Below are 26060 nucleotides of genomic sequence, written 5' to 3' on the forward strand. Positions count from 1 at the left end.
GCACTGATCTACGGCCTCATTCCAGCTTTTTGACTTAAAAAAAAAATTCTTAACTTCCCTTTTTGTTTCCATTTCTCCTTACCTAGAACAGATTTCATTTGGTGATTAGATAGAATGCTGATCTATTATCCTTTCGGCTTCCTGAGTTTGCTGATTTATAAGCATTTATGAGCCAGTGGATAATGGTTCCAGATGAACCATACTATATTGGTTTTGCAAGAACTGACTCAGAATCTGACACCCCAGAAGGTCATTCAAATCATCACATCAACACTAGACTTTATTACATTTGTTTGTCATTTATTTTGCTTATGGTTTTTCGTCTTGCAAGAAGAAAAATATTACTGACATCAGAGAAGTTGCAGCCCATTTGATCCCAAGAGGCATCTGTCCACTTCAAACACTACAAATATTCTTTATTGGCAAAACAATATTGTTTGAAAGTTTACCAGCATTAATTTAGAATTTGCTAATTACTAAAAAAGATAGGAGTTCCACCATGGTGCTGGGCACTGATACCAAAATTTCAGCTGAGGACCACCTGACATTTATATCCTAAAACAAAAGTGCATCATAAAATTAATAAGTTAATGAACTACAAGACACACACCCTTCCTTGAAGATAAAAATGCTTAATTTACAAGCCACCCTAGAGTACAACAAAAGAAACAGAATGAAGCCATATAAATTCAGTTTTGAAGGATTTGGAGACTCTTAACTTATATTTTAATATTTTGTTCATATATAGCCAACAGTAAGAGAGAAAGCCAACCGAGGGTCAATCCAAAGTTCTGCAGGAGAAACATCAACCAGGGTCGCCGTGTTTGAACATGAGTCATTTCAGGAAGCTAAAAAAAGAACGAAAAACCAGAATAAGATCCAGATATACTCACTGCTGGGAAAAGTTTGGTGGGAAAACATGAGAGACTCTGTTATTCAGAACTTAATAACCTTTCAAATTCCCAAAACAGTTACAAAATGCTTAATACCTACTCTTGACTAAAATTTAAAAATGTAAGATAAATTAAGTCATTCGACTGTGGTTAGAAGGATCCTCGGGTTGCCAGAAGTCTTAAAATGACATAGATATCAGCTGAAATCAAACCCAACCCTTCTTTCGTTTTCAGAGAGTGCTTATGTGAAATAAATAGATTGAAAGTATTATTTCTGACTGTTCTGCTAGGTTTATGAAGCCGCTACATGTACTCCTTGTTACGAAGCACATATTTGTTTCCTTTCAAAGAGATCACCAAGGTCTTCCTGACCTTTAGAACAATGAACACATCACGCCCTAAGGCTGTATTTTACTCTCGGAGAGGCAAGTGGCAGCTGTTTTGTTAGTGGAATGCCTTTAACACCATGTAGGAGAAAATGTTCTCGTGAGCGTCTGGGGGAAAGCATCTCAACATGTTCCCTTTTTTTTTTTAAACCTCTTTGTATTTTTTTTTTTAATCGAAGTACAGTTGACACACATTGTTACCTTAGTTTCGAGTGTACAACATGGTGATTTCCCATCTCTATACGTTATGCTGTGCTCACCACAGATGTAGCGACGGTCTGTCACCTTACAAGGCTGGAATACCACTGACCGTATTCCCTGTGCTACAGCTTTCATCCCGGTCATGTCTCATGCTCCCTTGAATCCCTCATCCTGAGAAGGTGGGAGTGACTGTATCTCTTGCATGACATAGTGGTTTCTATTGGGAAACTGGCTTAGGTCAAAATGGAGAGAAGACTTCGCTGGACCATGGCGTTATTGACGTTTTGGGTTGGAAAATTCTTTGTTACGGTGGATCTTCTGTGTGTTTGTCGTAGGATGTTCAGCTGGCTTCCACCTGACGGATGTCAGCTGTTACCTCTGACCCCAGTTGTGACAACTACAAATGTCTCCAGATGTTGTCACATGTCCCTGGGGGGTAAAAAAAAAATGACCTCTGGTTGAGAACTACTGGGCTATTTACAGCAAGAAAAGGGTAAAACCTATAAAATAGGCAAGGGTTTTAGATTTTATGGCAATCAAAAGTCGATATATTCTTTTTCTAGGTTGACTTGATTTTTATGTCTGTACAAGAGCATCCCGAATGTCCTCGTGGAGTATGCTTGAGATGGATGTTTCTCCCTTTTAATTAGAGAAATGGACAGGATGAAGATTAGGACTTTGGTGACCTGTTATCTCACACCCTAACATTGAGCAGTGGACCAAAACGCAAAGTGGGATCCAGAAATGCTGTCCTGGGTGGATGACCTTAAACAATTATGTGTCCTTTTGGTGTTTTTCTGCCATGTTGAAAAATAAGCTTAACCATACTACTTTAGAGTAATCCTGTATGGTTCTTATCTATTATAAATTTAAAATGACATTTTGAAAATCCATAGACTGTTCCCAAAGAGCTGGCAATTGAAGGTACTCTTGTGGGATTAACAAGATACAGGTATTGGAGTTATCTAATACATCGGATTCTTAATAGTTTGTAAGCAACTTCCAAGCATTTACTTTAAGGCCAGACAACATAGGTGACCAGTTTCCTTCTGTCTCAATCATTTGTCTATCAGACCATCTTTGAGACATAATTATGCCATCTCTGGTCACATAAAGGCTCAAAGTTTGATTAAGTCTATTTCCAAATACACTGACATTATGTAATTGCCTCTCCTCCTTGGTTTCAAGCAAGATCGTTAATATTCACCCTCAAGATGTGGATGAATTAACAGCTCATCTTATGTCTACTGTGTCTAGGGCCACCTGGCTGTTGTTCATCTCTGATGAAGTGGAAGTAAGTTCTAAAAAGATTTTTTTGCGGGAAAATACTCCTAAAATATAATCATTGACTGAACCATCGTGGTTGTTTTTAGTGAATTGTTGAGAAAAATACCTCAGCCAAGATACAAAGCATGGAGGTGAAAATAGTTCAACAGCTAGAACTTGAGATGCATTTTCAAACCATCTATGTTTTAACCTACATTTTAGAAAGCTCACTTTCTAAGTTCTGTCTTTGTCTCAAACGTCTACTCGGGGCCTTTGGTTGGAAAGAAGTAGGTCTTGATTAGGTAGATTTAATAGCCAAAATGTTTAAGATACAAAACTGCAGAGATTAAGTTAGTATCTTGGGACTTCCTTCATAATCTCAGTCAGTTTCTGTCCCGACTAAATCCAAAAATGCCACAATTTTTAAAAACAATTGTTTGATCTATTGTTTTTCTCACCAGCCTAAGTTTATAGACCAGCTATTGTAACACATGATAAAATTGAATAAATGTGTTTATAAGAGTTTCCAGGCTCTGTCGGTGGCCCCAGCCCCATTAAGAAAACCAAGAATCCCTGATTTTGAATATGTAGATGGCATTATCCACAAGAAAACACCATGAATGTTTTACAGCTCCAGGAGCCACCATTCACATGAACGCAATGTCTTCTGGAAAGTTTTGCAGCAGGATCCCTGCTTTTCACTTTTTAATCAAAATAACTGGCTCTGCGGTATCTTGCCATCTATGTAGGTGTGACTTCCAGCAGCTCATCTTTTCCTTGAGGTCCTTCAGGATGCTCTGGCTGAGGGTCTCATGCAGTGCTTACTTTCATTTACATCTGTTTTATCATGCCCTTTCTTATATCCCACAGCCCCATTTACTCTTGGATTCTAGGATTCATAATCCTGCAAGAAATAAAATTATTAACTCCTTTTAGGAGGAAACAATGGCTCAAGGAGGATAAGGACGTACTCAAAGTCACATAGATGTGACATCAGAACTAGGACAAGAAGCCAGCTCATCTCATTACTGTAGAGGACTGTAGAAGTGCAGACAATACTGACTCCATCTTTGGCCCTCCATCATGTTCATGTTTTCTCAGGGACCTCTCTTAGGGCTACATGTTCTGGCCCCCTTGGAGATTAATATACACCTTAGAAATGCACACCGAGGCTGAGATTGGGGGAAGCTTGTTTTGGCCTCCCATGAATCTGTTAGAGATAACGTAGTCTTTACCCTTCCTGATGCACAGGTGATGCCCAAGATCTAATTAAAGGTTAGCTGTCAATTAGGTGCATGCAAGCCCTTGGAGGTGCATGTGACCCCTTTGCTCTCATGACAATGACCTTCAGCGTGTCCCATCTATATAATCTGTGCACTAAGGTCTGGATTTTGCAGAGAATAACTATGCTGCTGTCATGGGTCATCGCCTGCCCGATTGCCCCTGTCAGTAAATTAACCTGAATAAAATTCTGTGTAAACTATATAGAGTGGTCTGCTTCGTTTTCTGTTCTCACCATGCTTTCTCAGTTTGGGGGATACTTTACTGTCTCTCCTCCTCCTTCTAACAAGGACATTTAAAGACCTGTAAAGACCAGCTCTCTACCTGAAATTCATCTGTATTATGACCAACACATTCCTACTGAATTAGAAAAAAGTGGAAATATCAATGCTAACAATGTTCAGACATAAAAGTCATTGCATGTGATGAAAACATAATGAAAATATATTATGCAACATATAGGTATCATGCTGCTTTTGTTATAAAAGATATCATGTTTTTGGTTCTGTTTTTAAGGCAGACAACAAGTACTTGAAAAAAGCTATTAAAATAAAGACGAAAACTTTGTAAGCCTATAGAAATGGAGAAACAATGAAATCAACATTTCAAAAAAAGTTTAAGGAGAGTCTCATCCTGATATCGTCATCTTTTTTTTTAAGGTTTTTTCATTTATTTTATTTTATTATTTTTAATTTAATATTATTTATTATATTATGTTAGTCACCATACAGTACATCCCTAGTTTTTGATGTAAAGTTCCATGATTCATTACTTGCGTATAACACCACATGCCCTCCTTACTACCCATCACCAGCCTATCCCATTCCCCCACCCCCCTCCCCTCTGAAGCCCTCAGTTTGTTTCCCAGAGTCCATAGTCTCTGATATGGGTCATCTTAATTTGGATGGTCTATCTGAACTTATTTCATGTCTGTACATAAATGGGCTTGGTAAGAAAATCCAGCTAAGCTTGCTTTTGAGACAATACTTGGCTCTTTTTTGAATGATTATGGATGAACATATAAATCATAATATCTCTTGGGTATATACCAAAATACCAGAGAGTCTTACAGAAAGTCTTTCCAAGAGATACAAATGTAAAATGCCAAATCTTAACCATGTCTGATTACAGCATTTCACTTACTTTGAATCTACCCATATTTTTTTTATTTCAGTCAGTAAATTCTGAAGGAAAATGAAGATCTATATGAATTAATTTTCAAGGGTATATATTTTGTTTTTTTTCTTTTCAAAAAATTCCTGACATCAGTTTTATTGCTCCTCATTTCCCCCTGGATTTCAAGAAAGAAATCTTTTCCTTTTCCTCTAGGGCAATTAAAGTCTTGTATTGAACAATTCTATAGATCTTGATTTATACCCTAAGACTAGAGGGGGTAAAATGATGGATAGAGTATGTTAACAATGAAGAAAAAGGTCAGGAAAAAAGAGAAGAAATGTTAGCAAAACACTTTTGCCCAGAGATAGAGCAAGAGATATATTTTTTAGATTTCTGCCAGAAATTTGGAAACCTTGAGGTAGAAATTAATTTTCTTTTTTTTACCTTCAATGTTTAGCAAGTTCCCCAACTCAAACCAGTGGATACCAAAATATATGACAGTCAAGGAACTGTAATTTTCTAGGAAGGAAGAAAGGAAGGAAGGAAGGAAGGAAGGAAGGAAGGAAGGAAGGAAGGAAGGAAGGAAGGAAAGGGGAAGGGAGGGAGGGAGGAAGGGGAAAAAAGAAAAAACATCTTTACCTAAAAGATAGCTCTTTATCGTGCAATTGTTTTGTTTTGTTTCAAATTTGAATCAGACACAGGAGAGCAATTCCATGAGATGCACCAAGTCTACACAGTGACTGACTTGTCTGCAGATAATGACCCCAATTATTCTAATTAACGAACTGAGATGTAAGTACGATGGCCAAGTGCTAATTAGAACTTCTGAACATTTTAGAAAGTGATATTAAGTAAATGATTTACACTCGAGTCAGTCCCCATAACTGTATTCATAGTCAAGCCGAAGTTTTAAAAGGAATGCTCACAGAGAATGTTAGAACCCATCAGGAAAGAAAATGGATAAATTCTAATGTTATGTGCTATGGAATTAATTAAATAGGAGGGAAGACTTATCACAAAGGAGGATGGTCTATAAAACACCCTCTAGAACTAAGATTTTTGGTCTCTCTTTATACATCTTCAGAGCCTTGCCATGCAAAGCCTTCTCTGTCTACTTCCATCTGTAATCTGAAACTTGTTTCTTGTTGGCGTTAAAGATCTCTCACCAGATATTTCAACATTTGCTTTCAGTATGAATCATAAATACACATACTGAAAAAGGAAGTTCAGCATCCGATGCTTCTAAAAAAAATCAGAGTCCTTTCATTATGAAAAATTTACAATTTAAATATAAATACTCAACATTCACTTGCAGAAGACATTCAATGATGTCTCCTTTGAAGGTAAGACTATAATTCAAATATTTTTCCTCTCTCAGGAGTGCAGTTTTTGGCATTATCAACTTTCAAGAGAAATGATTTGCTTCTCCATTCATGAAGCTCCCTCGATAACTGACTTATACCATCTTCTTTTCAGAGATCCCTAAAACCCTTTGTGCACATTGAGTTAGGCATACATTTGCATTTGCTCACAGGAGCCACTCTTGTTCCTAAGAAATATGAAGAGAGAGAAAACCTCAGACACTTATTTTATAGGCTGTCCTAATAATGCTTAATCTCTCTAGGGGCACATAATCCATGGACTGCTCTTACTGTCACATTTGTAATGAGCTTAATTGTGTCCTTGCAGAAGACCCACATCTGAGAACAAGATGGAAATTTGTTCGTGAAAGTCATGATTTGGCTTGCAAATCTGCAATTATCTGTTTGCATATGCAAACTATACACTTAAAAATTTAATATCAAAGACTTCTGGTTTCCAGTATGTCATACAAGACTAGAAGTTACCAACTCATCCAACAACAAGTAAAAAGATGAAGAAACGAAAAAATCACAACTCTTCTCGGATATGACAGAAAAGTGAGGTCAAATGGCCAGCCCAAATATTGGAGAGAAAGACAAGCATATATAGAGAATCAAACTTACCTGAGCAGAAACCTACAAGCAGAAACTTTTGTGAAAACCAGTGCCAGGGTAGAGCAATAAACTAATTGACAAATTATTAGAGGCTTTGTGTAGACAAGCCTAAAAGTTAAAAAATCTAGGGGCACCCAGTCTTAAGTCTTAATCCACACTTCCATGGATTTTTCTGCCAGGAGCTCTACTGAATTCTCCCAGTGAATTTTAGGGGTGAAATCCCCTCATATTTTTATCAGGAGGAAGATAATGGAGCCATTTTGAAATATGCTGGAGGATTCTGATCTTAACAAGGACTTCCCTTAGGAGAAACTATTTCATCAGAGCCTAACCTGCTGGGGGTTTATCAGAGTTTATCCCACCTATGGGAGGGAAATACTCAATTTTGTCCCCCTCTAGCCATTCTCTTCCACCTAAAGGGGGAGGAGACAAGAAGTTCACCATCTCAGAGCACTAGCTCACAGAAAGACCAAGACCAAATCAAAGAACTATATAATGCTTCCTTTTTCCCCATAACTCACTACTACATTATTAAAGGACTATTTACCACAGCTCTTTTTACCCAGTACATCACGTCATCCTTTCAACAAAAATAACACAAGTTACATGAAAATAAAAAACACAGTTTGAAGAGACTGAAAACTATCAGAACTAGAGTCAGATACAGCAGGAAAGTTGGCATTATCAGAGCAGGAACTTAAAAAACAAAACAAAAAATCTATGATTGATATGGTAAGGGCTTTAATGGGAAAAGTAGAGAACATAAGCAAAGATAATATAAACAGAGAGATGGAAATTCTAAGAAAAAATAAAAGAGAAATGTTGGAGATAAAAACACTGCAAGAAAAATGAAGAACGAAGGGCTCTTTAGTAGATTGGGCATGGCTGAGGAAAAACTCTGAGTTTGAAGATATGACAGTAGAAACTTCCAAAATGGAAAAGCAGAGAGAAAAAAGACTAAAAAGAAAAAAAAAGAGAGAGAAAAAATACCCCAAAACACAATATCCAAACCATGGGGAGAAAGTTATAATGTAGGTGTAATGGTGTAATATAATACCAGAAAAAGAAAGAGAGAAAAACTGAAGCAATATCAAAAGCAATAATGGCTGTGTTTTTCCCCAAATTAATGTCAGTTACCAAATCACAGATGCAAGGAGCTCAAGGAATAGCAAGCAGGATAAATGCCAACAAAACAAAGCAAACGAACAGACAAAAACACAAAAACAAAAAACTCTACACATAGGCTTATCATTTTCAAACTTTAGAAAAACAAAGGTAAGAAAAAACCTTGAAAGAAGCCAGAGTAGAAAAAAAAAAAAATCTTACCTATAGAGAAGCAAGGATAAGAATTATATGTGAACTCTCCAAAACTATGCAAGCAAAAAAAGAGTGAGGCGAAATGCTTAAAGTGTTGAGAGAGAAAACCACCGACTTAGAATTCTGTACCCCCGAAACTTATCCTTCAAGAATGAAAGGAAAGTAAAACTTTCTCAGGCACACAAAAATTGAGGAAATCTGTCGCTAGCAAAAAATGTTAAAAGAAATAATTTGTAGAGGAGAAAATGACAAAGGTCAGAAACTGGGATCTGCATAAAGAAAGGAAAGGCATCAGAAAGTAAATAAGTGAAAGTAATATTAAAACTTCTATTTTTCTCATTTTTAACTGATCCAACAGATAATGGTTTGTTCAAAATAATAGCAGTAATGTATTCGATTATATATGCTTATGTGTGTGTATATATATGTATGCTTATAGAATAGTGAAATGATTGACGGCTATGATGCAAGGAATGGGAAGGATGGATTAGGAGTATTTTTTCATTATAAGGTCCTTCTATTACCCATGAAGCAGTGTTGAAAGTGGAGTTGGATTACTTGTAAATGTGTATTTAAAACTCTAGAGTAACCACTTAAAGTACTAGAAAAGCAGTATAATTAATGTGCTAATAAATGAGTCAAAATGGAATTATATAAAATGCCCAATTAAAATCACAAGGTAGAAAACCTGTGGAAGACAAAAGTAGCAACAAAGAACAATAGGCAATAATCAGAAAACAGTAACAAATATGGTAGCTATTAATCCAACTATATCAATAACCACTCTAAATGTCAATGGACTAAATACACTGAAAAAAAGACAGGGATTTTGAGAATGGATCAAAAAATAACACCCAACTCTATGCTGTCTACAAGAAGTCCACTTTAAATATAAAGACACATTTAGACTAAAAGTAAAGGGATGCAACATATTATCATGCTAACACTAACCAAAAGAAAGCAAGAATACCCATGTTAATTTCAAACAGAGCAGACTTCAGAGCAAGGAATGGTATCAAGTATAAAGATGGTTATTAGATAAAGATAAAAGTCTCAATACTCTAAAAAGACATAACAATCCTTAATGTGTGTTCACCTAACAACAGAGTGCTAAAATATGTGAAGCAAAAATTGATAGAATAGCAAAGAGAAGAGATGGATCCACTATTCTAGTTGGAGACTTTAACACCCCTCTATCAGAAATGGACAGATCCAGCAGGGAGAAAATCAGTAAAATCACAGTTGAACTAAAGAGCACCATCAATCAACTGGATATAATTGACATCTGTAAACTACTTCATCCAATAACAGGAGAATACACATTTTTTTTTGCAAGCTCACATGGAACATTCACCAAGATAGAACACATTCTTGGCCCTAAAACACACCTTAATAAATTTTAAAGAATAGGAATCATACAATATCTACTCTCAGATAACAATGGAATTAAACTAGAAATCGATGACAGAAAGGTAGCTGAATAATCCCCAAATACATGGAGATTAAACAACATAATTCTAAATAACATAAAGGTCAATGAAGAAAAGTCAAGAAAAATTTTAAAGTATTTGAACTAAAAGAAAATAAAAATACAAGTTATCACAATTTGTGGAGTCGGTGAAAGTAGTGAATAAAGGGAAATTACAGCATTGAATGCATATATTAGAAAAGAACAAAGATCTAAAATCAATCATTTAGACTTCCAATTTAGGAAACTAGAAGAACAGCAGATTAAATACAAAGTAAGGAGAAGAAAATAAATAACAAAAAATTGGAGTAGATATCAATAAAATTGAAAATAGGAAATCGGTAGAGAAAGTCAACAAAACCAAAAGTTGATTCTATGAAAAGTTCAACAAAATCAAAAAACCTCTACCCAGACTAAGAAAAAGACAGAAATCACAAATTACTAATACCAGAAATGAAAGGGATATCACTACAAACACCAAGGATAATAAAAGCATAATAAAGAAATGTTATGAATAACTCTATACCCACAAATTTGATAATCTTGATGAAACACACAATTCTTTGAAAAACATAACTGCCAAAACTCACACAAGAAGAAACATACAATCTGAAAAGGCCTGTATCTATTTTAAAAATTGAATCCATAATTAATAATCTTCCAAAAGGTTATTCACTAGTGAATTCAACCAAACATTTAAGGAGGAAACCCTACTGATTCTCTACCATCTTTTCCAGAAGATAGAAGCAGAGGGAATATTTCCCAACTCATTCTATGAGGCTAGCAATGTCTTAATACTGAAACTAAAGACATTGCAAGATAACTGTAGAGCAATATTTCTTATGAACAGAGAAACAAAACTTCTCAACAAAATATTAGCAAATTGAAACCAACAATATATGAAAAGAACTGTTCACCACAATCAAGTGGGATTTATCCAATTATACAAGGCTGGTTTAACATTCAACAATCAATTACTATGATCTACATTGCAACATCAACAGACTAAAGAAGATATCAATAGATGCATAAAAATCACTGGCAAAATTCAACACCCATTATGATAAAAACTCCCAGCAAACTAGGAAAAGAGAGAAACTTCCTCAAATTCATAATGAAAATCTGTAACACTGTATGGTGACTAACATAATAAAAAAATATTATAAAAAAAAAGAAAATCTGTAACAAAAAAGCCTATAGGTAACATCATGCCCAATGGTGATAAACTAGAAAATTTACTGCTTAGATCTGGGACAAGGCAAGGAGGTCCCGTCCCACCACTTTTTCAACATCAATTTGGAAGTCCTAGTGAGTGCAATAAGAGAATAAGAGGAAATAAAAGAAATACCAAAAAAGGCCAACTATGTATAAAATCCAAAAGAATCATAAAAAAAACCCTCCTAGAACTAATAAGTGTTTATAGCAAGGTTGTAAGATACAATGTTAATATACGAAAGTCAATTCTTACATATGAGGAAAATGAACAAGTGGAATTTGAATTAAAAACACATTACCATTTATATTAGCAGCAAAAATAGTGCTAAACCTAAGTATAAATCTTTATGAGGAAAAGTATAAAATTCTAGTAAAAGACATCAGGGAAAAACTAAATAAATCTAGAGATGTTCCATGTCCATGAGCAGGAAAACTCAATATTGTCAAGATGTCAGTTCTTCTCTAGATTCAACACAACCCCATTCAAAATCTCAGCAAGTTATTTCATGGATATTGACAAACCGATTCCAGAATTTATATGAAGAGGAAAGAGACCCAGAATGGCCACCATAGTATTGAAGGAGCAGAATGCAGTTGGAGTATTGACACTATCAGTCTTCAAGACTTACAATAAAACTACAACAGTGTGGAACTGGTGAAGGAACAGAAAAACAGATCAAAGGAACAGATTAAGGGGCCAGAAGTAGAACAACATAAATATAGTCCACGGGTCTTTGACAAAGTAGCAAAAATAATAAAATTGAACAAAGATAGTCTTTTCAAACAAATGGTGTTAGATTATCAGACATCCACATGTAAAAAACAAAACAAAACAAAACAAAACAAAACAAAAAACCCTATAATGAATCTATACATAGAACTTGTACCCTTCACAAAAATTAAGTGAAGATGAATCATAGGTCTAAATGGAAAACACAAAACCATGAAACTCCTGGAAGATAACAAAGGAGAAAACAGATGATCCTGGGTACAGTGATGCCTTTTTAAATATAATACGAGAGACATGATTCATGAAAAATATAAATGATAAGCTGAATTTCATTAAAATTAAATTTTCTTCTCTGCAAAAGGCAATATTGAGAAAATGAAAAGATAAGCCTGGGGTGCCTGGGTGGCTCAGCCGTTAAGCGTCTGCCTTCAGCCCAGGTCATGATCCCAGGGTCCTGGGATTGAGCCCCGCATCCTGGGATCGAGCCCCGCATCGGGATCCCTGCTTGGCAGGAAGCCTGCTTCTCCCTCTCCCACTCCCCCTGATGTGTTCCCTCTCTCGCTGTCTCTCTGTCAAATAAATAAATAAAATCTTTTATTTATTTATTTGACAGAGAGAGAGACAGCCAGCAAGAAAGGGAACACAGGCAGGGGGGTGGGAGAGGAAGAAGCAGGCTCCCAGCGGAGAAGCCTGATGTGGGGCTTGATCCCAGGACTCTGGGATCACACCCTGAGCCAAAGGCAGAGGCTTAAAGACTGAGCCACCCAGGTGCCCCTAAATATATAAAATCTTAAAAAAAAAAAAAAAAAAGATAAGCAGAGACTGGGAAAAAAAATGTTTGCCGAAGACACATCTGATAAAAGACTGCTATCCAAAATGTACAAAGAACTCTTAAAACACATAAATAAGAAACAACTCAGTTTTTAAAAAATGGTTAAAAGACCTGAATAGACAGCTCCCCAAAGAAGGTACACAGATGGCAAATAAGCATATTAAAAGGTGTTCAACGTCATATGTCACTAGAAAATTTCAAGTGAAAACAGCAAAGAGATATCACTACACAATGACTAGTGTGGCCAAAATCCAAACATTCACAACACCAAATGCTGACAAGGATCTGAAGCAATAGGAACTCTCGTTTATTGCAGGTGGGAATGCAAAATGGTACAATCACTTTGGAAGACATTTGGAAATCTCTTCTAAAACTAGACATGTTCTTATCGTAGGATTCAGTGATTACACTCTTTACTATTTTCCCAAATATATAGAAAACTTAGGTTTGCACAAAAAACTTGATCATGGATAGTTATAGCAGCTTTATTCATAATTGCCAAAACCTGGAAGCAACCAAGATGTCCTTCAGTAGGAGAATGGATAAATGTACTGTGGTCTATCCAGACAATATTATTTAGTGCTACAAAGAAATGAGCTATCAAGCCATGAAACAACTTGGAGGAAACTTAAAGCATATTACTAAACGAAAGAAGCCCATTTCAAAAGATACGTATTGTATGATTCCAACTACGTTACATCTGGAAAAGGCAAAACTACAGAGATTAAAAAAAGATTAGTGGTTTTTAGGGGTTAATGGAAAGGGCAGGATGAAGAGGCAGAATACAGAGGATTTTTAGGGCAGGAGAAATATTCTGTATGCTATTACAAGGGTGGTACACGTCATTTGTCAAAACCCATAGAACGTAAACACCACACATGAATCCAAATGTAAACTATGGACATTGGGTGATAATAACATGTCAATAGTTTTATCAGTTATAGCAAATGTACCTCTGTGGTGTGGGGTATTGAGAGTAGGGGAAGGTATGCACGTGTAGTCAGATGTTATTTGGGAATTCTCATACTTTCTACTAAATTTTGTCATGAACCTCAAACTGCTCTAAAAAAATAAAGTTTTTTAATTAAAAAAAAAAATCCATTTCCCAGTTATACTAACCACATGTCAAGTGTTTGATGAGACAGCCACACATGGGGAGTGGCCACCACTGCAGATAGCACAGACCCCCAAAAAGCTAATTAACTAAGTCGCTAGATAAATTTTTTAAAGGTTTTATTTATTTGAGAAAGAGAGAGAGAGAGAGAGAGAGAGAGCTCACGAGAGTACGAGTGGGGGAGGGGCAGAGGGAGAAGCAGACTCCCCGCTGAGCACGGAGCCTGAAGCAGGGTTCAATCCCAGGACCCTGAGATCATGATCTGAGTTGAAGTCAGATGCTTAACCGACTGAGCCACCCAGGCTCCCTTATCACTAGATAAATTAAAGAAACACTCTTAGCGGGAAGTATAGGCCCACTGGGAGAAGAATTATAATGGTTATGGATCATTTTGTATTTCTTCTGTTCCACCCACACATTCTTATTATTCTAAAAATGGGGAGGGGGAAGGAAAAGAAGAAGGAAAAACTAAAGCATATTTTGAGTTTCTGGACTGTTTAGTGGCTTAGGTCAAACTAGATAGTGCCATTTCAAAGTCTATTTATACTCAGGACAGAAGGATTTTTTTCCAAATATTTTCCACAGTCTTATACCACTAATATATCTAGATTTTTTTCAAATGATCATCACTGCTACGAAGAGACACTGGAACATCTGTATAGTGTCCAATGCATGAGAAAAAAATTAGCTTTTGAATATTCACTCACCTACATATTTATGACAATGTTAATTAGGCAATCACTTTTTCTTTTGATCTTTTGAAGGATTATTTGATAATTATTCATTAATAACATGTTATCTAAAAAATGTTTACAAAGAGACATGTAGGAGTTTTTCCATGAAAGATATAGATAGATAGGTTTATTATGGTTCTTAATGACACTCACAAGTTCACCCAGTGTTTGAAAAACCTAACAGTCTATACGTTCCTTCATACATATGCTGTCTCCAAGAAAATTTTCTGAAGAAGTCATCCATGAGATCATAACTTGCTGAAAAATTGATAAATTAGAAAGACTGTTGGCCTTTATGTATTCAATAAAAATAGAGGGACTGATTTTTGTTTGTCTTTCTTCTCTAATCTGTCAGCTGACCAACTTACTTGTTTTGGTAAGTATTCAACCAGAGAAACAATCACATGACCTTTTTGCTTTTCTCCCAGACTGCTGACAACATGAAGCCATACATGGGCTGTTTCTTCGATAGCAGTGATCATCTCATGCATTCAATAAACTTTAGATGAACTGAATTGTAAACAACCTATGTTAGTCTAATGTGTAAACAAGATTGTATCTGGCATTCACTGTCACAGACTTCATAAATTTAACAAGGAATTCGCTCTACTAAAGGAAAAGTCACACAAGGATCAAATTTGTCATACAGTCTTCATTAAGAATTTAAGAAAACATCCCTTCCAACTTTAAGAAAAAACAAAGATTTGTTTTATTTGCTTATTCTCATCAATGCATGTTTATTCCTATTAACTAAAATTGAGGAAGAAGAGAAAAAATGGATAAAATTGAAGCTTTATGTTTCTAGTGAGTTAAAGAAAAACAAAACAAGAGAAATTAGCTCATGTGATTAATAATGGAATTCTTCTGACTTGTAAATGCCTTTAACTTAAACAATGGTATTCACTATAACTTTACATTTAAAAATTACTGCTTGGAAAACATGTCCTCTGATAAATAAAAATTTGTTACCCAGTGTCAATACCTTTTTTACTTCTGAGATGTTAAAATGTAATTTAAAATTCAGCAGTTGTATGATACAAAATCAACACAAAAATCTGCTGTGTTTCTGTACACAATTAACGAACAGTTTGAAAAGGAAGGATATTAAGAAAACTATTTCATCTGCAATAGCATCAAAAAGAATAAAATACTTAGGAATAAGCTTAACCAAGAAAGTACAAATAAAGGGAAAGACATCCCATGTTCATGGATTGGAAAACTTAATATTGCTTGGATATCAATATGAGGTAAAGTGATCTACAGATTTAATGCAATTCCTATCAAATTCTTAATGATTTTTTTTTTTACAGAAATAGAAAAATCTATCTCAAAATTAATTAAAAAAATCTCAAGGGATTCTGAACAGCCAAAACAATCTTGAAAAAGAACAAAGTTGGAGCTCTCACACTTTCTGATTTCAAAATTAACCACAAAACTACAATAATTAAGAGTGTGGTCCTGGCATAAAGACAGACATATAGACCAATGGAATACAATAGAGAGCCAGAAATGAATTCCTGCAAACACAGCAATTGATTTTGACAATTCAGTAAGGAAAGAACAGCCCTTTCAACATATGGTATTGGGGCAACTGGATATCCACATGCAAAAGAATGAAATTTGACTCTGACCTTACACCATATACAGAAATTCACTCAAAGCGGATCGAAGACCTAAATGTAAGACTTAAAACTATAAAACCTTTAGAAGAAAACATAGGCAGAAATCTGTATAACATTGGATTTAGCAATTTCTTGGATATGTCATTAAAAGCTCAGTGAAGGGGAGCCTAGGTGGCTCAGTTGGTTAAGCATCTACCATTGGCTCAGGTCATGATCCCAGGGTCCTGGGATTGAGCCCCGTGTTGGCCTCCCTCCCCAGTGGGGAGCCTGTTTCTCCCTCTCCCTCTGTCCCCTGGCTCCTGCTCTCTCTCTCTCTCACTATCTCAAATAAATAATAAAATATTTAAAAAAAAGAAAAAAGCTCAGGGAAGAAGACATCAGAAAAAATAGATTAAATTTGATTTTACCAACATGTAAAACTTTTATGCATCAAAGGACATTGTAAACAGAGCAAAAAGGCAACACATGGAGTAGGAGGAAGTGTCTGTAAATCACACATCTGATGAGAGGCTAACATCTAGAACATGTAAAGAACTCCTACAACTCACACACAACAATCGAAACAAAATGACCAAAGGACTTGACTACACATTTTCCCAAAGAAAATATACAAATGGTCAATAAACACACGAAACAAAGCTAAGGAACATCACTAATCATTCAGGAAACACAAACAAAAACAATAATGAGACACCACCTCACATCCATTAGGATTGTTATTTTCAAAATGACAGAACATAACAGGCATCGGTGATGATGTAGAGATACTGAGAGTGTAAAATGATGCAGCCACTATGGAAAACAAATAATTAAAATTAGAATTACTATATGATTCAGCAACTCCACTTCTGGATATATACATCAAAGAATTAAAAGCAGGGCCTTCAAGATCTATTTGTACACCCATGTTCACAGCAGCATTATTCACAGTAGCCAAAGGTGAAAGCAACTCAATGTCCATTGACGGATAAATGCATAAGCAAAATGTTGTGTGTACATACAGTGGAATATTATTCAGCATTAAAAAGGAAAGAAATTCTGACCCATGCTGACATGGATCAACCTTGAAGACCTTAGGCTAAGTAAAATAAACCAGTCACCAAAAGACCAATACTGTATGATTCCACTTAAATGGGGACGACTACAGTAGTCCGATACATATAGACAGAAAGTAGAAAGGTGGTTGCCAGAGAGTAGGGGCAGGGATAATGGGGAGTTAGTGTTTAATGAGTATGGGGTTCCAGGTTGGGAAGATGAAAAAAGTTCTATAAATGATGGTTGTATAACAATGTGAATATACTTAATGTCATTAAATTATATATCTCAATAGGTTAATTTTCTAGATTTTATTCATTTATTTGTCAGAGAGAAAGAGCAAGCAGAAGCAGGGAGAATGGCAGGCAGGTAGAGGGAGAAGCAGGCTCCCTGATGAGCAAGGAGACCGACTCAGGACTCGATCTCAGGACCCTGGGATCATGACATGAGCCAAAGGTAGGTGCTTAACTGACTGAGCCACCCAGGCATTCCTTAAGCGGTAAATTTCATATTATGTGCGTTTTACCATAATAAACACCACACACACACACACACACACACACACACACACACACACACACACTCCAAGGTTTCACAATTGCTTTAAGTCTTTAGCTTATTATAATATTACAATAAACAGTATCTAATTACATCCAAGAAGCTATGTGATAGGAAGACATATCATTCACTGCCTGGTAAGGATTCATTATCATCACTTTGCAGTGAGAAACATGTGTTACGTTTAGATCTCAAAGTCCTGGAGCATAGATATTATGGACCAAATGTTTTCTTTCCCTCAAAATTTGCATGTTGAAACCCTATGCCCCAGTGTGATGGTATTAGGAGGTGGGGCTTTCAATGAGGTCGTGAGAACAAGGCCCTCCTGAACAGGATGAGTGCCTTATCAGAGTTCTGAGAGACCTTGTTTCTCCCTGAGCTCCACCATGTGAGGATACAGCAGGACAGCCATCTGCAAACCAGGAAGCAGGTCCTCACCAGATACCAAATCTGCCAGCACCTGGATCTTAGACTTCCCAAGCTCCAGGATTGTGAGAAGAAATGTTTGTTCAAGCCACCCAGTCTATTTTTTTTTATTATAGCAGCCCAAATGGATTAGGAAATTAACCCATAATATAATCCATTTCTAGAGGACTAGAATCCCTTTTTTCATAGTCTGCAGTGTGGACTACTTTGAAATTCTTTGTGATTGTTGGCTATTACATGATGGAGGCAAGTCTTTGTCTCCTCTCCTTGAAGGAACCTGGCTGACTCCCTGGCTGCAATTGGTTGGGGAAGGTTGCCTGTCCACAGAATGAGGTTATATCAGCTACAAAATCTCAGAAGGGCCCTGCTGGATTTCTCTTTCTACACTCTTCTGGAGGATGAAAATTTTCTTTGGAATATTTGCTGAAAAATATTCTATCAATTCTTGCCTCTTACAGTCTCTTAAGACTTAAATTCAGTAAAAGTTTGGCTGTGGTTTCAACCTAATCTATCCTTTTGTCTATTATATATTTTCTCTTTTGTTTTATTGAATTTGTTTTCTTAGTCATTTCTTTTGACAGCAATGTAAAGGGGGTTAGAATACGAACAGACATTTCTCCAAAGAAGACATCCAGATGGCCAACAGACACATGAAAAGATGCTCAACGTCACTCATCACCAGAGAAAGCAAATCAAAACCACAGTGAGGTATCATCTCACACCTGTCAGAATGACTAAAATCAAAGACACAAGAAACAACAAGTGTTGGTGAGGACGTGAAGAAAAAGGATCCCTTGTATACTGTTGGCGGGAACGCAAATTTGTGCAGCCACTCTGGAAGACGGTGTGGAAGGTCCTCAAAAAATTACCATAAGATCCAGTAATTGCACTACTGGGTATTTACCCCCAAAATACAAAAACACTAATTTGAAAAGATATATGCACCCCTATGTTTATTGCAGCATGATTTACAATCGTTGAATTATGGAAGCAGCTCATCCATCCAAAGAGGAATGGCTAACGAAGAGGTGGTATATACACAATGGAATATCGCTCAGCCATAAAAGAGAATGAAGTCTTGCCATTTGCAACACCATGACGGTCGTGGATCCTCGAGGGTATAATGCTGAGAGAGATAAGTCAGTCGGAGACAAATACCATATGATTTCACTCATACGTGGCATTTAAGAAACAAAGTAAATGAACAACAAAAGAAGAGATAAACAAAAAACCAGACTCTTAAACAGAGAGAACAAACCCACAGTTACAGGAGGGGACATGGGTGGGGGAGGGGTGAGGAAGGGGAGGGGGATTAAAGGGCACACTTTCACGGTGAGCACTGGGCAATGCACACAATTGTTGAATCACTGTATTGTACATCAGAAACTGATAGAACACTGTATGGTAATTGTAACGGAATTAAAAATTCCCTGGGGTAAAAGCAGTTGCTGGAATAATAATATTGTCGGAGTGGCTGGGTGGCTCAGTCGTTAAGCATCTGCCTTCGGCTCAGGTCATGATCCCAGGGTCCTGGGATCAAGCCCCTCATCGGGCTCCCTGATAGGCAGGAAGCCTGCTTCTCCCTCCCCCAATCCCTCTGCTTGTGTTTCCTCTCTCGCTGTCTCTGTCAAATAAATAAATAAAATCTTTAAAAAAAAAAGTCTTTATGGAATAATAATATTGTCTTGAAATAAAATTAACAGAGTCTATACGACCGAAAGAAAGAAAGAAAGAAAGAAAGAAAGAAAGAAAGAAAGAAAGAAAGAAAGAAACAAGTTCTTTTTAGCCTCACATTTGATTACTAATAGTAGCACCCTCAACACAGGTCATTACGTTGACTCAGCAATATCCTAAAATTGGGAGATTCGTTCTCATTGACACAAGTCCTGTTCTGAATTCGTCTTTTTAAATTAGTAGCTCTCTTCACAAAACAACTTAATACAGCAGTTTAATTTTTCCTTTGCACGCAAGAAAGCAAGGACGACAGCTCTCAGCGTACCAGGGATCACCAAGGTGAAGGTGCCAAAGAGTGAGCTTATTTTAAGGTTATTTTTAAAAATTCAACTTTACATCAAAAACTAGGGATGTACTGTATGGTGACTAACATAATATAATAAAAAGATATTATTAAAAAATTCAACATTAAGTATTTTATTTAAAAATTCAAACACAGGGTACTATAGACTTCTAATTTCCCGATCTTATCTTCCCAAGGGAATTTATGAAGCAGTTTACATCAGAAAATAAATGAAAATCTCTTCTTTGGAAAACTAACTTATAAGACAAAGACCACATACAATTCAGAGAGACAAGGATGCTATTTGCTTTTAACTTGTATTTAATAGTTCACGTCTCCATTTTTTCCTTAGGGGAAGTGATTCAGTTAGACAAATTCTTAATTGTATAGCTCAGGAAAGACAGTCATTAGCCATCTTTAGTATTTTCCTAAGAAATGGATGACTTTAGAAGATGTGTGAGTACACACACGCATGGTTTGAGAGACTAGCTAGAAGGAAAAAAAAATATATAAGGAGCAGAAAAATACAAACGTTTCTGGTGGTCAATTTTTTAAAATCACAGGGCACAACATTTATCAAAATTGGGTCTATTAGTCATTTTCTCAGTAGAAAATATCTACGCATAGAGTTTGACAGATTTATAGAGAAAGAACAAAAATCTTTCAAAATTGGTGGTAAGAATGATTCATATTTCTTGCTTTTGTGAAGAAATAATTGTGCATGTTAAATTATATTAATTTTGCTGCCTGAAAGGGTTTTTCAATGCTTGTCATTTTTTTTCCCATGGAAAAAGAGTATTTTAAATGATGTGAGTTGCACGCCTTGATTTCAAGTACAATATTCATTGAAAGCAAATATGTATATCAAGGTTATTTTATATGCCTTTCAAATAAAATATCTCCTTTTATGGGTACATATTGTTTAAAGGGTATCACCCCTAGGTATTATCAAACTTCAAAGAAAAGATAGCTTACTAGTTTTTTGGGGGGAGAAAGGACTCTTTTACCAGAACTAACTTGGTGATTGTAGATTATTGACTGAATTGCACTGGACATATCTAAGTTTCTCTGAGAAAGCAAGACTCCACCAAAATCAATAAATTGGAAGATAAAGAATGATGGGGAAGAGGAAATAGGATCAATATCCTAAAAGCATAGGATTCTATTTTAGTTTAATTCTGTAGTCATGCGATTAAAAAAAGATAAGAAGCCTCGCTAGAAAGTTGGCTGTTTTGTCAGTCAATTTATATTCTTTTGACCCAATTCACTATCATGAAGCTGTTAAATTTACTGAGTTAAAATAAACATAGAAAAGCCAATGGATGCTCTTTATCTGACTACTGATAATCCTATTTATTGACTGGGTTTAATACATAGATCTTACTTTTGTGTGTTGGGGTTTATTTTCAAAGCAAAGGATCTTAAGCTCAGATTCAAAATACTCTTTACCCTGCCTTTCCCTAAAGGAAAATTATCTGGAAATTGGAAAATGCTCCAGGCAAAAGTCTGGCTGTGATATTACTCCAAGGGGACACTTCCCGGAGAGGACAGATACACAAGGTACTCTGAGTGACTACTCTTCAATCTTTCAGTTTCCTTCCCCTGTTATGTAAGTGAAATCAAGATTGAAGGAACATTAGTAATAATCTGGAAGAGGAAGAGAAGTTTTAAAAGAGCATCCCTTTAAACAAACAAGCAAACAAACAAACAAGCAAAAAAGCACAGAGGGGAGGGAAAGAGATCCAGAGAACTACATAGTTAGGGGAGACTGGTTGAAGAGGGAGCTGGAAAGAAGGTCTATTCTCAACTAGTTGGCCTTGATGTACATGGAGGGGGCACCTGAGTTTTGTTTCCTTTTGTTTTGGCGTAAACTGGTGAGCTCTGTGCTTCCTTCTCTACTACCTACCTCGCAGAGTAGCAGCTTGGGTGCTAGTCATGTATTGGGGTCCTGGGCAGTTGTCCAGTTCCGCCAGTTCTAGGGACATCTCTAGTTTTATCTGTGGTGATAGCCCCTGGAGGTTTCTATGGGCTCGTTGTTATGGAAACAGTTTTTCAGGATCTAAAACCTTAGGAAAAATGCCTAAAGGTCTAAAACTTGTTTCAGGTCCAAAATAAACCTTCCTTTGCTATACCCTCTTCTGTTCTTTAAAATGAGTTAATTTATTCTTTAAATAATAAATCATATTTATTAAAAAATAAAGTCTCTCTTACCCAACCTGCTAAAAAATAATAATTCCAGGGCTTACCTTTTCCTTCTATTCGAGAAAGTTTGTAAACTTTAGAGAAGGTGAATATGAGAAGTCCTCTGGACTTTTTTAGTTCTGAGAATTTTCTTAGAAGGAACTCTCGGTTCTCAAGCAGAATGAGACGGTCCTACATAGCGACTCTGTTCCCAAACATATCTAAACCAGGGTTAGTAGTTAAGGAGTAGTAGTAGGGATATGTTAGTTTTCTCTGGTTGTTGTTAACAAATTACCACTAATCTAGTGGCTTAACACAATAACAAGTTCGTTATCTAACAGTCTATCGGTCAGAAACCCGGCATGGGTCTCATGGGGCTGAAATCAACATGTCAGCGCGGCTGTGTTCCTTTCGGAGGCTCCAGGGGAGAATCTGTCTCCTTGCCTTTTCCAGCTTCTAGAGGCAGCTGGCATGCCTTGGCTCCTGACCCCCCTCCTCCATGGGCAGTCAACAGCACCAAATCTTTCTAATCCTCCTTTGGCCACCATATCTCTCTCTAACTACAGCTGGGGAAGGTTTCCCATTTTTAAGGACTCATGTGATTAGAACGTGACCACTCAGATAATCCAGGCTAATCTCCCCATCTCAAAGTCCTAAACCTTAATCACATCTTCAAAGTCTCTTTCGATATATAAGCTAACATACTCACAGGTCCCCAAGAAGAGGACATGGATATCTTGGGGAAGGGAGCATTACCTATAGAGAACACATCTCATGAGATCTTTGCAGCAGGCATGGGAGTAACAAAAAGATACCAAACCAATAGATCTGGTTATGAAGACGATTTGGAGGAAGTGGAGAGACAAGATGAATGGATACTAACCTATTAATCCCAGAGATTGTTGATTGTAAAAGACACTTCTGTTATGTGACACTTCAAATACTCTATCACGACCCCACCCCTTACTTTCTGTAGACGGGGAAGACAAAAGGATGGCCAAGACATTCTGTGCAAACAATAAGCAGAAAAGCAGATAGATGTGACTCTATTAACATCAGACAAAGGAAGCTTCAAGACAAAGAGTTTTCTCAATGGTAAAGAGGGCTCTTTCCACATGATAAAAGTATCAGTTCAATCAAGAGGACAGGACAACCCCAAATACGCATGCATGTAATAACAGAGCTTCAAAAGCATGAAGCAAAACTGGTAAAACCAAGAAAGAAATAGGCAAACCCACAAGCATAGGTTGATATTTTAACATCACTTCTTCAAAATTAAGAGAGCAAGTGGAGAAAAAAAATCAGTATAGAATTTGAAAATAACAATAAAGCCATCAACCAGCCTGACATAACTGACATTCACAGAACTCTACACCCAACAAAAGCTGTACTCATCGACTTCCCAAATGCGTATGAGGGCCCAGAACGGACCATAGACAGGGCCATAGAATATGCCTTAAAGTATTTCAAAGGACTACCATAATACAGAGTCTATTTTCTGACAATGAAGAAATTAAAATAAATAACTAAGAGCTACTTTTAAAAGTCACAAACATTGAGCAATTAGGCACCATACTTCCATAAGAAACAACTTACATGAGACATGTAAATACATTTCAGTGATCCGTACTGAAAACGCAACATATTAAAATACATGGGACCCACGGAAGAATTAACATAGTTAAAATGTCCCTGCTACCCAGAGCAATCTACACTTTCAATGCTATCCCAATCAAAATACCGAGGACATTTTTCAAAGAACTGGAACAAATAGTCCTTAAATTTGTATGGAACCAGAAAAGGCCCCGAATCTCCAAGGAACTGTTGAAAAGGAAAAACGAAGCTGGGGGCATCACAATGCTGGATTTTGAGCTGTACTACAAAGCTGTGATCACAAAGACAGCATGGTACTGGCACAAAAACAGACACATAGACCAATGGAACAGAATAGAGAACCCAGAAATGGACCCTCGGCTCTTTGGGCAACTAATCTTTGATAAAGCAGGAAAAAACACCCAGTGGAAAAAAGACAGTCTCTTCAATAAATGGTGCTGGGAAAACTGGACAGCTACATGCAAAAGAATGAAACTTGACCACTCTCTCACACCATACACAAAGATAAACTCCAAATGGATGAAAGACCTCGATGTGAGACAGGAATCCATCAAAATCCTAGAGGAGAACATAGGCAGCAACCTCTACGACATCGGCCAAAGCAACCTTTTTCATGACACATCTCCAAAGGCAAGAGAAACAAAAGATAAAATGAACTTGTGGGACTTCATCAAGATAAAAGCTTCTGCACAGCCAAGGAAACAGTCAAAAAAACTAAGAGGCAGCCCACGGAATGGGAGAAGATATTTGCAAATGACATTACAGATAAAAGACTGGTATCCAAGATCTACAAAGAACTTCTCAAACTCAATACACGAGAAACAAATAAACAAATCAAAAAATGGGCAGAAGATATGAACAGACACTTTTCCAATGAAGACATACAAATGGCTAACAGACACATGAAAAAATGTTCAACATCATTAGCCATCAGGGAAATTCAAATCAAAACCACACTAAGATACCACCTTACGCCAGTTAGAATGGCAAAAATTGACAAGGCAAGAAACAATTGCTGAAGAGGATGTGCAGAAAGGGGATCCCTCCTACATTGTTGGTGGGAATGCAAGTTGGTACAGCCACTCTGGAAAACAGTGTGGAGGTCCCTTACAAAGTTAAAAATTGAGCTACCCTATGACCCAGCCATTGCAATACTGGGTATTTATCCCAACGATACAGACGTAGTGAAGAGAAGGGCCATATGCACCCCAGTGTTCATAGCAGCAATGTCCACAATAGCTAAATTGTGGAAGGAACCGAGATGCCCTTCAACAGATAACTGGATTAAGAAGTTGTGGTCCATATATACAATGGAATATTTCTCATCTATCAGAAAGAACGAATTCTCAACATTTGCTGCAACATGGACGGCACTGGAGGAGATAATGCTAAGTGAAATAAGTCAAGCAGAGAAAGACAATTATATGATTTCTTTCATCTATGGAACATAAGAACTAGGAAAATCGGTAGGGGAAGAAAGGGATAAAGAAAGGGGGGGGTAATCAGAAGGGGGAATGAAGCATGAGAGACTATGGACTATGAGAAACAAACTGAGGGCCTCAGAGGGGAGGGGGGGCGGGGGAATGGGATAGACCAGTGATGGGTAGTAAGGAGGGCACGTATTGCATGGTGCACTGGGTGTTATATGCAAATAATGAATCATCGAACTTTACATCGTAAACTGGGGATGTACTGTATGGTAACTAACATAATATAATAAAAAAACTAAACTAAAATAAAATAAAATAAATAGCTAAAAAGCAAAAATAAGAAATAAATAAATAAAATACATGGGATCCAGCAAAGTAGTGCATAGATGGAAATTTATAGCTTTCAATGTTTGGATTAGAAAGGAAGAAAAGATTTAAAAATCAATGATATGTCATTCCACTTCACAAAAGAAGCAGCAGAAAATGAATGCCATGTGAACAGAAGGAAGGAAATCACAGAGATAGCAGAAACGAGGGAAAATCATGAAGCAATGATACACCATCATCACCAGCTTGTCCATTGGTAGAATCTGTGCTTCCTACTCCGGCAAAGTTTAGCACTGTCAGATCACAGATCCTTGTTTTTGA

The 26060-nt window shown here is 36.7% G+C and overlaps 1 protein-coding gene across 1 annotated transcript in view; it reads right to left on the reverse strand.

The window, feature by feature from the left end:
• Positions 1-303: 303 nt before the first annotated feature.
• Positions 304-26060, reverse strand: part of SLC39A12 (solute carrier family 39 member 12) — a 72286-nt gene continuing 46529 nt past the window's right edge. The window contains exon 12 of the mRNA XM_045788489.2: positions 304-848. Coding sequence (XP_045644445.2) covers positions 720-848 — 129 coding nt within the window. The 3' untranslated portion in view covers positions 304-719. The remainder of the gene's footprint in view (positions 849-26060) is intronic.

The sequence above is a fragment of the Ursus americanus genome, chromosome 31, assembly GCF_024610735.1.
Source record: "Ursus americanus isolate L20-20 chromosome 31, mUrsAme1.1.p, whole genome shotgun sequence".
NCBI classification, from domain to species: Eukaryota; Metazoa; Chordata; class Mammalia; order Carnivora; family Ursidae; genus Ursus; species Ursus americanus.